Raw genomic sequence first — 12,501 nt, 5'->3', positions numbered from 1 at the left:
CTTCAAAGAAAAGCTCACTGAGCATCTCTCACTCTCTCTCTCTTTCTATCCCTCTTTCTTTCTTTCTCTTCCTTTCTCTCTCTCCTCTTCCTTTATCTCCTCTCTCTCTCCCGCTCTCTTTCTCTCCCCCCTCTCCCCTTTCCCTCTCTCTCTCTCTCTCCCTCTCTTGCTATCTCTCCCCCCTTTCCCTCTCTCTTTCTCTCTCTCCCTCTCTTGCTATCTCTCCCCCCTCTCCCTCTCTCTTTCTCCCTCTCCCTCTCTTTCTCTCTCTCTCCCCCTCTTTCTCTCTCTTCTCACTTTCTCTCTCTTGTTTTCTTTCTGTCTCTTTTGCTTTCTCTCTCTCTCACTCTTTCTTGTTTTCTTTCGCACGCTCTTTCTCTCTCTTGTTCTCTCTCTTTCTATCTCTTTCTCCCCCCCCTTTCTCTCACTCTCTCTTTCTCACTTTCTCTCTATCTTGCTGTCTGTTGCTATCACTCACTCTCGTTCTCCGTTCTTCTCAGCGGTGACGCGCGCACGCCCTGCCCGCCTCACCTTTGCGAGAGCACTTTCGCCCCGGGCTCTCAGCAAGGGGGTTTGCAGGAGAGGTGGGGCCGGCTAAGGTGATATTCAATGTCGGGGGCACACAGGCGGTTGCACGCGCTTCCTATCTCCCTGCTAGCCCACTCGGAATATTCAAAATAAGAAAAGCCTTCGCCGGCAAAGGTTTTTCTTATTTTGAATACTCCGAGTGGGCTAGCAGGGAGATAGGAAGCGCGCGCAACCGCCTGTGTGCCCCCGACATTGAAGACCTCCGCTTGACGCCGGCATTTCCTCTCGGCGTCAAGGAGGCGCAGCGGCGGGCGGAGAGAGGGAAGGGGGGGGGGGCAGCGGCGTCCCTCCTGGCGTTGGCGGGCTGCCCGACCCTCCCCACCTCCTGCAAACGCGGCGGGCGGCGGGGGGAGAGCGAGGAGCCGGTTCCGGCGGGCGCGGGGCTTGGCTGGCTGGCGGGGGGAGCGCCGCTGGTGGTGCGGAAAGGCCGAGGGGGCCCTGGCGCCGCGGACCGGCTGAAAACCCCCAACGGCCCGGTGCCGGTCCGCGGACCGGCGGTTGGGGACCTCTGCGCTAGAGGGTAGCAGTTAGTCAGCACCTGGCTGATCGCAAAAAGCTAAGCTATGTCTAGGAATACTTTGCATATACGGTAAATATTTATAATTATGATCCACTGATTATTTCCCAAAAGAAAGTGAACAGCAAAAAATCTGGTGGGAAAGACATTTATTGTTAATCCAGGTTGGACTACAAAATAGGATGGTGGTTAGCATTTAGGTTCAAAGGTGCTTCTTTGATAAGTTGGACAACACAAATGTTACATTCCAAAAAGTGAAAATTATCCATTATTCATCCATGTTTTATAAAAGTATGTTCTAGGACCAAAGTTTTATGGATCTCTTTAACGCATATCTCACAATTTCAGAGAACGGTTTTATTATTCAATTTATTCTACAATAATATCTTCAAAGTGGCTCATCTACCTTCACCATAGTTTCCATTCTTTGATTTTCATTAATCTTGCCAAACACTTTTTCTAGTCCCATCCCCATTATCCTCCCCTCCCCCCCCCCATATAATTTTGCTTCTACACTATTATAAACATGCAGTTTGAGGGTCAACAGCATGACACATTTCCCATTGTCTTCTTCTGATATATTCTCATTGTTCAGTCCAGTCTGGAAAACTGCTGTTTCCACATTATTTCTTTACCAAGCTGGTCCAACTTAGCTTCCAGGGCCAAAACCTCCAACAAAAACTTGTGTAGTTGAGTAGTTCAAGGTAAGAGCCTGATGGAATAGTAACTTTAAGCTTAATTTGAAGAAGGCAGCAGAAATGTATGGATCTAGAACAGTCTTTCCCTAGTTGTGGAGATCAAAGCAGATAGGGAACACAGCAGATAGAGATTTTGCTACCCAAATTCCTTTCCCTAAAGTTAGAGAAACTGAGATTATATTTTCCTAGCCATCATAATGCCCATTTTCTACAGTATGTTTACCTTTCAGTGTATATGTTGGTATCCACATTTTAGGTGTGTTTTAACTGTTTACCAATGAAATTATACAGTACTTGTTAAATGATGTCACAATTTTCCCATTGTAGTGCTTTAAAACTCACCACTTAGAACAAATCCATGCACGTGTTCCTCAATCCCAAATGCTCTCTATTTTGCAAATTAAAGATTTTAAAGAGATTTTATATTTTGCATGTTAATTCAGGCACACAAGAGGTTAAATGAATCCAGTTTGCTGGGACAATAATCCAAATAAGAGTATGGGTGCTAATTTTCATTTAAAAATATTCAGGATTCCAATTTGGACTGTTATTCCTTCAGAGACAAAACTCTCTTTGGACAAGGATTCTCTCCTGCTTTAAGGATCTGGCCATTGCCTTGCCATGTCCCATCTACGGTTGACCTATCCAGATTCCTAAGAGGTCAGTAAGGGGCGAGTACAAGTGGACTAGAGTGCCTTCCGTCCCCTGTCCTATTGCTCTCCTATATCTCCTATACCTTTCTTCTATTCCTATATCTCTTCTTCTATTCTTTCATTGATATGTTCTATTACTATACCTTCTTTTCTATTCTTTCTTAGATATATTTTACTATGAGTATCTCCTCTATAACCTTCATCATGTATTTTACTATGTGTATATAGATATATACCCACTGAAACCCTCATTGTGTATTGGACAAAATAAATAAATAAATCCCAACTTCCTGCAGCTCTTTGGCCGAGCAGTGTGGGCGTAAGCTACAGCCCGAAGTGGCAGAAAGCCAAAGTTGCCTTCACTCCAGAGACCCTCCTCCCACACCCTCTCCTCTCATGCGGGGGGGGGGGGGGGGGGGGCGGCAGGGCAAGGCAATAGCCGGATCCTTAAGACAGGAGAGAAGCTGTGTGAAAAGACTCTCCTTAAGCGAGCAGCCACCTGCCCTCTGCATGCATCTTTGCTACGTTTTGGCACTTGCTTGAGGAGGGTCTCCCAGTGTGCCTCATAGCCAGCCAGGGAGTCGTGGGAGGGGAAGGAGGGTCACACGAAGAGAAGCCTCTGCTGCGGGTGGCAATCGTTTCTCAGCACACGGAATAGGAGAGAGAGGAGAAAGAAATGGGAGAAAGAGAGAGATGAGGGAGGGAGAGAGAAAGATGAGAGGGAGAGAGATAGAGGGGGAAAAAGATGGAGAGAGAGAAAAGAGATTTATTTATTTATTTATTAGATTTGTATGCCGCCCCCCTCCGCGGACTCGGGGCGGCTCACAATAATAAAACAATGTACAGAGAACAAATCTAATATTTAAAAACCTAAAAACCCATTACAGTATTTAAAAGAACATACAACACAAGCATACCATACATAAAACTATATAGACCTGGGGGAGATGTCTCAATTCCCCCATGCCTGACGGCAGAGGTGGGTTTTAAGGAGTTTGCGAAAGACAAGGAGGATACCTTTTTCTCATAGAAAACAGAGCCACAAAACCCAAGTAGATGTAGCTTGGGACAGATCATGTGACTCGGTGGGAGTGACATTGAGTTGGCTACACCCACCCAGGTTTTGTGGCTACCATTCCCCCACACACACACACACCTTTGGGAAACCGATCCAAATCTCTCTTTTGAGTTTTTAAGGTTGCTGATCATTGGTATAGGGCAGTGATGGCGAACCTATGGCATGGGTAACATCTGCTGGCATGTAAGCCATTGCTCTAACTCATCTCCAACGTGCATGTGTGTGCCAGCCAGTTGATTTTTGGCTCGCACAAAGGCTCTGGGAGGGTGTTTTTGGCTTCCAGAGAACCTCCAGGGGGGAATGAGGGAGGGCATTTTTACCTCTCTTCAGCTCTAGGGAAGCCTTTGGAGTCTGGGGAGGGTGAAACACGAGCCTACTGGGCCCACCTGAAATTGGGAAACAGGCCATTTCTGGCCTCCAGAGGGCCTCTGGGAGGTGGGGGTGGAGGAAGCTGTTTTCGCCCTCCCCAGGCACTAAATTATGGATGTGGGCACTTGTGCACTCGCGATAGTGCAGGCACACGCTCTTTCAGCACCCGAGGAAAAAAAGGTTCACCATCACTGGTATAGGGCAGGGATAGGCAAAGCTGGCTCTTCTATGACTTGTGGACTTCAACTCCCAGAATTCCTGAGCCAATCATGCTAGCTTGGGAAATCTGGGAGTTGAAGTCCACGTGTCATAGAAGAGCCAACTTTGCTTACCCCTGGTATAGGGTATAGAAACAAATGAAAGAAATTTAGAATAGACCTGAAAGGTACCTTGGAGGTCTTCTAGTCCAGCTCCTTGCTCAAGCAGAACTGTAGGTAATGTGTCAAAGAAACAAATCAAGCTATAAAAGACACTGATGTACAATAAAAGACTTTGATTTGTAAGATGTGAGAAGGCAGCCACACTTAAAATGTTTTCTTTGCAACTGTAATGAAGGGCTTCAGAATACAGTGCAGTCCCATTTGCTTAACAGTCCCTGTTAAGGGCTAGTTTTTATACATTAAAGGAAATTGCTTTGCCCAAAGGAAAAACATGATTTCCTAAAGTTGAAAAGGACGCAAAGATAATATGCTAAAATGCTAAGCTCACCTATATTAAAATTTATTTATTTATTTTGTCAAGTACATATTGATAGAATATAAAGATATAACAATGTTTATATACATGATACTAGTAACAGAAAAACATTAGAACGAGACGGTAGGTACACTGAAGTACTTATGCTACTAATGCTAAACATTAATAGATTTTTAAATTATACTAATTAAAAATTAATATTAATACTAATTACTAGTACTAAAATGCTGCTAATGAACCCTAAAGATTTATGCAGTAGTTCTAGACAGCCAAATCGGCATCCTCCGATTATTCTTTAATGTCCATTCTTCTTAAAGTTGGTTACTCTTTGCACTGTGAACCAGGAATAATGCTCGCGCCTCGCATTAACCTACGAAGTGGTCTTAAACTATTTCATAAAGCGCGGCAGTCTCTCGATTGTTGCGCGCGCATCTTCGGCGTAAGCCAGAAAGCCACGAGGGTTTTTCGGACGAGGGGAGGATGTGTTTGCTGCTCTCGCGAGAAGTCGCTGTGGGTCGCACTGATCCGCGTGGTCCTACGCATTGCCGCGAGAGCCTGCCTACCTTCCTTCCTTCCTTTCCTCGTTGCCCGGCCATCTTGGAGGCGCTCCTCTGGTGAGCGGAGCCTGGGCCTTTGGCGGACAGGGGACGCCTTGGGTGTGGGGCGCGTTTGGCGGGTGGGAAACGGCTGTGCTCGGCCGCAGCGTTGACTCTTTTCCTTTCGCGCAGGCAGCGGCAGGGAGCGACGTGAGCCGTCAAGATGGTGGCCGCCAAGAAGACGGTGAGTGAGCGTGCCAGGCAGCCGGCCAGCTGTCTTACCTGGGGATAAAAGGGGGAATCACCGAGGCGAGAGCTTGTGGGGGGAGAGAGCGGCGCTCCAACGATTGCGAAAGGCCTCCGACCCGAGACAACAGATTCCCCATCAAACGGGATGGAGGGAGGGCTGCTCATCGGAAGAGGCACTGATAACATCTAGGCCAGGGGTCTCCATCCAACCTTGGCAACTTTAACCCTGGCGGACTTCAAGTCCCAGAATTCCCCAGCCAATGAAGCCACAGCTCTGCTGACTGAGGAATTCTGGGAATTGAAGTTCGCCAGGCTTAAAAGTGGCCAGGGTTGGATGGAGACCCCTGGCCTAGGCAACAGGGATTGGGCCTTCTTCAGCCTCCTAAAAGGCTCGGTCCATTTCGGAGCGGGCTGCCCTAGTTACTACTTCCATGCCGGGTGTCATGTGGAGTGGCAAAGGCAGATGCTGTGAGATATAGATCTTCGGGTGAAGGCCGTAGGTTTCCCCGCGTGCTGGTACATCTGTGCCGTAACTCATACTGACAGGATTTATATGGAAGATGAAGGCTTTCATACAACTATAAAAAACGTTTGTGGCCGGGGGTTTTGCTGCAGCTTTTTAAATATTAACGAGTTTGGATTACATAAGGCTTTGCATATAGTAAAGGTAAAATATAAATTAAAATATCCTAAAATATATAATCATAAGTCAACTAGCATAAGCGTAGTGGCAAGTCTTCGGAAAGGGGCCGCATACAAATCTAATAAATAAATAAAGATTATGATGGTAATATCCAAATAGATGTCGAAGTGCCACCTTTATGTTGGTTGAGGCAGGCAGGATTCCCTTGAGTACCATTTGTTGGGGGTCAGGGGAAAGGGAGAGTTTTGCCTTCTTTTTCTGCTCAAGATCTCCATGGACAATTGGTGGGCCACAGAATGCTGGACTCTGTGGGCTTTGGCCTGATTCAGCATGGCTCTTCTTATGTTCTTATGTCATATCCTACTTGGCAATTTTGGGTCAGGTCTCCATATCTTCCAATCTAGCACTGTTTCTCTGGGTTTAAAAGTTTGCTTTATTAAAAATAAAATCAGTCCATCTGAAACTGATAATGCTTTTGAATAAATGCATTCAATTTAGGCATTTCAAAAGAATCTTTAGTTATTGAAAACATTAGGATGAAAAGAAACACCAGTATTTGGATCTACAGTATTTAATACAAGTGGTTAAGCAATTCATATTATGAATTCTCTCTTGAAGTTACTCTTTACAGCTTGGGAACAAGAACTGCAATATAATTATATTCATAATTAGTTTTTGCTCTCAAACCTTAGTTTTAAGGTTGGAAGATACAATTGTATTCTAATAACTCTTGACTGAGCTTTTGAGAAAAAGAAAATCCAACAAATATTAGTTGTGTTTTAAATGGGGATTCTTTTTAGATATTTTGGTTGCATTGTACCATGTTAAAAAGCTTGCACACTTAATATTGAATGTTACATTTTGTGGTGATGTCAACATATAGAGCTAGGCATCTAGGGAGAAAGTATACAAGGTATTTTAATCTATTATGTATAACAAGAGATAAGAGAGTCTTTGCACGATTTTGTGTTGTGTGCCAGTTGCATCCTTTCCTGGAATATGAGCTCTGGCATGTCGCTTATGCTCTGATCACCTTTCGGTTGGATTATTACAACATGCTCTTTAGGGGGCTACCCTTTTTTTTTCAAATAAAGTTCTTTTTTATTTTTTTCCACATCAAAATCACACATAACATCACGTATACTTTCTTATCAAATCAATAAGCATGTATTATCTCTTAAATACATTAAAATAAACTAATTTACATTCAAATTCATAATATTCAGTCTATCTCATACTTTCCTTTCCCTACTCCCTTCTTTCTCTCAGGTGGCTACTCCACCTCTAATTCCTACTTTCTTACTCCCCTCTCCTATACCTTCTCCTTCCTTCTTTCCTCTCCACCTCTTTCTTCTCCCCTTCTAATCTCTCTCCTGTCCTACTTCCTTTTACACCTTCTAAATCCTTCCCTGAGTGAATGATTCTATTTCAATTACATGTCAGACTGAAAAGCTACTCTAAATTTTAACTTTTTATAATCATAGTTTTAACTTCTTAATGTTATTCATTCTATTTATATGTTATCCTTAAGTATATGTTATTTATCTAATGCTTCCTCCTGTCTACTGTCCTCATCTGAGTTACACCAATTATTTCTCAATTTCTTTCACATTTTAAATTTAGTAATTGAGTCTTTATATTTTATTAATTTTTTCTGGCAATATGCCTGGTAAAAATATTTCTGGCTTTAAATCAATACTTTGTTTTAAAATCTTTTCAATCCATATTTTAATCTGCACCCAGTATTTTTTGGCTTCCATGCAAGTCCACCACTGTATAAAAAGAGCCATGTATGTGGTTACACTTCCAACACTTCATCGATTTGTTCTTAAAACATTTTTTGCTATTCTCTCTGGAGACATATGACATCTGTAGAATATTTTGTACATATTTTATTTAAATGCTGTTTTCATTGTCATTTTATAATTCGTTTCCCATAGTTGCTACCACATATTCATATCAATTGTATGTCCTATATGCCTCATCCATTTTATCACCGTCTTTTAACTTGTTCAAATTCTAATAGTCAAAAAGTAGTTATATAGTTTATCATCTTTTCAACTGTTCCTGTTAATATTTTATATGATTCTGTTTTTCCCAGATTAATTCCTTCTGCTTTACTATTTTTTTCATATCTTGCTTGTAGCTGCATCCTCAAATCCCAGTCTATTTTTATGCCTTGGTTTTCCAGTTCTGTTGTTGATTTCAACTTATCTGTCTTTAATAAAATATCACTATATCTCGGAGTATAATTCCAATCTAGTCTACTTGAGTGTATCAAAATCTCCATTGCCGATAACAAAAACTGTAGTTTAGAATAATGTTTAATCTAAGCATAACAAATTCCTTATAGTATGTCTCTGGAAGTAGCTATGTCTACCATACCAAATAAATGTGTGCCATCCAATTTGTAAGTCATGTCCTTCTAGTATTAAGAGTCTTTTGTTTCTAAGCAGAATCCATTATTTAATCCATGTCATTGTCATTGCTTGATAATACAACTCCCAATTTGGGAGACCAAGCCTCCTATGGGGCTACTCTTGAAGAGTGTTCAGATGCTACAACTGGTACAGAATGCAGCACTGGACTGTTCTGGAGGCCCCTTTAATGGCACATGTGACACTACTGTTTCGCATACTGCACTGGTTGCCAGTTTTTTGGGTGGGGGTCTTAATTCAAGATGTTGGTCGTTATATTTAAAACCTGAGCCTGAGGTTTTCTGAAGAGTCATGTCATCCTGATGAGACTAGTCCACCTTGCTTGCTGCCCAAGTATTTCAATTGGCAGGGTCCAGGAGAAGGGCTTTTTCTGCTATGATTCCTGGCCACTGGAATGTTCTGGAGATGAGGTCTACCCCAACACTTCTGGCCTTTGGGAAGTGCCTGAAAACCTGGACTCTGCTGTCTGAGTTGGAGTCCCAAAGGAGTATGCTATGTTGAAAGTAGCCAATGAGATAGAGAAGATCCCAACCCCAGGTCATCCATCATCATGGGTTTTAGCTTTCTCATTTAATTGCCTTGTATTATCTTTTTAACTTTAATCATATTGTGAGCTTCTCAATGTTGCAGTGAGATGGGAAGCATAAATATTTAATAAATAAAATGCAGAAAACGCTATATATTCACTCTTATTTTTTTTAACAGAAAAAGTCTTTAGAGTCCATAAACTCTAGACTTCAACTGGTTATGAAAAGTGGTAAATATGTACTTGGATATAAACAAACTCTGAAAATGATTCGGCAGGGCAAGGCCAAGTTGGTTATCCTAGCCAATAACTGTCCTGCTTTGAGGTAAGTGAATTTTTTTGATTAGTAGCCTTATTAGAGTTTCTTATAGTATTAATGAAAATGTTTTATTATACATCTAAACAGACTGCCAGAATCATTGCAAATGGAGAACAAATTTGCAATTGAAAAGTGTGCGACAAAGATATCCACTCTCTCCTCTTCTGTTTATATTAACTTTAGAGACCTTACTAATAAAAGTAAGACCGGATCAGAATATCAAAGGACTAAAAATAAGAAAAGAACAATACAAAGTTCAGGCCTTTGCTGACGATTTTGCATTCATAATTGAAGAACCACTTTATCAGGCCCAAAATTAATTGATTGAAGAATTTGGTGAAGTTGCCACACTCAAAATAACAAAAGTAAAACAAAAATTATAACCAGAAATCTTACCAAAAACAAGGTGAAACAATTAAAGTGATAATAGATATACAAGTGGCCAAACAAGTAAAATGTTTAGGAATTTGGCTCATGGCAAAGTGCTCAACTATAAAAGATGATAGCTATACTAATTTATTACTCCAAATAAAAAAAGATTTACAAATTTGGAACAACATAAAGGTATAATTATTGGGGAAAATTTCCCCTGTCAAAATGAGTATCCTGCCAAAGTTGCTATTCCTATTTCAGGTTATCCAGATTAATCCAGGTAAAATGTTCTTTACAGATTTGATTTAAATTATATCTAAGTATATTTGGCAAGGGGAAAAAACAAGAATAAAACAAAACTCAATGTAAGCTGTTAAAAAAAAGAGATGGATTCGGACTTTCAAATCAGAAATTATATTACTACACAGCAGATTTAAATGGATAAAGGCATTGATTAAATTAGAAAATGAAAGAATTTTGATGATAGAAGGGCATGACCTCCTTTTTGGATGGCGTGCATTCATTTGGCATGAAAAAATATAAAATACATATTTCAAAAAATCTACTGAGAAATTCCTTGCTGCAAATTTGACTCAACATTAAAAAATATCACTATCAAAAAACACCACACTGGATCTCACCAACTGAATCACTCCAACATCCAAATTTAACACAATTCAACACAATAATAAAATACAAAGATCTTTTGAATGAACAACAAAAATTGAGATTCAGGGAAAAATTAGTGGAAAGGGGTGTAGAATTAGATTGGTGGACCTATATTCAGATACAAGAGATACAAGATAAATTCCAAAGGGATAACATAGGTCAGGGTTTTCAAATGGGAATGGGCGATTTTGACAGGATACCCATGGGTACAGTGGAAAAACTAAGTGGCAAAATTTATAAATTTTTAATTAGATACAAAACAGAAGAGGAGATAGTAAAAAATCCTATGATTACCTGGGCAAGAAATTTTGAACACCCAATTGATTTAGATAAATGGGAAAAATTGTGGTCAACTAACTGGCATATTACAAGATTAGCATTCAAGGAAAACCAGTGCAAAATGTTTTAGCGTTGGTATCTGTCTTCCTTAAGGATATCCAGGATGTTTCCAAGTTCATCACCCATATGTTGGAAATGCAAAAAAGAAATTGGCATATTTTATCACTTATGGTGGATCTGCACGGGGCAAAGATGTATTGGAACAAGATAATGATTTGACTAAAAAAAAAAAAAGGATATAGAGAAAAAAAACGAAGCTCTTTTTATTAGGCATTTTCAACAAGGACTAAAAAAGAAACAATATCTTATTCATATTTGAGATTAAATAGCATTGTGTGGTTTTTTTGTTAACTATACAGAGTTCCTTTTAATAAACTGCTGGATGTATGTTTTAATAACAAATGCAATGAATAAAAATTGTTAATGTCTTAACGGGATTCCATAGAAGTAAAATGTTACTTAATCTGGAACAAAGCCAAATAAATAAATGTTTATTTTACCTTTAGAAAATCAGAAATTGAGTATTATGCTATGTTGGCCAAAACTGGTGTTCATCACTACAGTGGCAACAATATTGAACTGGGAACAGCTTGTGGGAAGTACTACAGAGTATGTACACTTGCTATAATTGACCCAGGTATGTATGTTGTATTTAGTATCAATGTCTGCATGAAGCTCTTATTCTCACTAGAATAACCTTTGTCTTGATCAGAAAAAAATGCATTTGTCAGGAGGACATTGAAAGTTATATCTGATTTGTAGGTTCAGTGGAGCAAATAATTTTAGAATTAAGCATCTGGTAACTTGTAAAATTCATTCTTTGCTGTGTGGGTTCTTAAAGCACATTAGAAAGTAATTTATCAGAGGCTAAGGATTGAAACTATATGTATAGGACGTGAGAAGTCAATTTATCTTGATGCAAAGTTAAATGCGAATATTCTCGCTGTTCTGGTTTGTACGGTAATCAGGGCAGGCTAGACATTCGCTATATTACCACTTCGCACTGTGTCCTCAGGACTAGTTGGTCTCCCTAGTTCTGATTTTACCTGCAAGTTACATTAACTGAATGAACTTTGTAGTATGATATATTTTCAGAACATTTTTGTAATAAAGTATACTGTACATGACAAAGGTGTTTGTGAAATTTTGATATTGAAGTATGATGTTTTCCCCAACAGGTGACTCTGACATCATTAGAAGCATGCCAGAACAAACCGGCGAGAAGTAAAATAAATAAATTTTGTGTAATAAAACTGGCTTTAAATCTGTTGTTGGTATGAATTTTTATAAGTCACACATAAGTTGTATGCAAAGTATGATGGAGAAATCAAATAGTAAATGTCTCAATAAAATCATTTAATTAGAAGTTAAAGATCAAAGGGATTAAAGAATATAGCCATATATGGCTCCGCTGATTGAGTTCTGTATTTATCTGAAAGGGAGATCTCATCTACAATATCTAGATCTCAATCCATAAACATGCATGTGTATATGTGAGCATATTCAGATTGTACAGAGCATCTGAAAACCATCAGAGGTTTTTAAACATGGTTAATTTCATGATTAAAAAGCTTAGATTTGAGTCCCTTAAATGCAGGAAGGAGGGAACCCACCAATCATCTTCTAATTAGGCCTATGCAATGTTCCATGTTCAATATGGAAGAATAAATTCTGAGTGTGCTGAGAGACTTGCAACTCTGTAGAAGCTGCTACTGCTGCAGAATGGGGGGGGGGATGCTAGGCTACAGATCGGTAAAAGGAAATGAGAAGTGTGCTAGGAAGAGAATGAAAAAAGAGTTTAAAAAATTGAG

At 40.1% G+C, this 12,501-nt stretch overlaps 1 protein-coding gene and 1 non-coding gene across 2 annotated transcripts; both read left to right on the top strand.

The window, feature by feature from the left end:
• Positions 1 to 5,125: 5,125 nt before the first annotated feature.
• On the top strand, positions 5,126 to 11,958 carry RPL30 (ribosomal protein L30). The gene is made up of 5 exons (XM_070748090.1): positions 5,126 to 5,213; positions 5,328 to 5,379; positions 9,171 to 9,316; positions 11,197 to 11,327; positions 11,869 to 11,958. Exons 2-5 carry the CDS (start codon positions 5,359 to 5,361, stop codon positions 11,916 to 11,918), a joined length of 348 nt encoding a protein of 115 aa, XP_070604191.1. The 5' UTR covers positions 5,126 to 5,213; positions 5,328 to 5,358; the 3' UTR covers positions 11,919 to 11,958.
• On the top strand, positions 11,619 to 11,751 carry LOC139166087 (small nucleolar RNA SNORA72). The gene has a single exon (XR_011558889.1). It is a non-coding gene; the product is annotated as a small nucleolar RNA SNORA72 (small nucleolar RNA).
• Positions 11,959 to 12,501: the final 543 nt, after the last annotated feature.

The sequence above is a fragment of the Erythrolamprus reginae genome, chromosome 3, assembly GCF_031021105.1.
Source record: "Erythrolamprus reginae isolate rEryReg1 chromosome 3, rEryReg1.hap1, whole genome shotgun sequence".
In the NCBI taxonomy this organism is placed as follows: Eukaryota; Metazoa; Chordata; class Lepidosauria; order Squamata; family Dipsadidae; genus Erythrolamprus; species Erythrolamprus reginae.
Note: the sequence above shows the minus strand (reverse complement) of the source record. Positions and strands in the feature narration are given on the sequence as shown.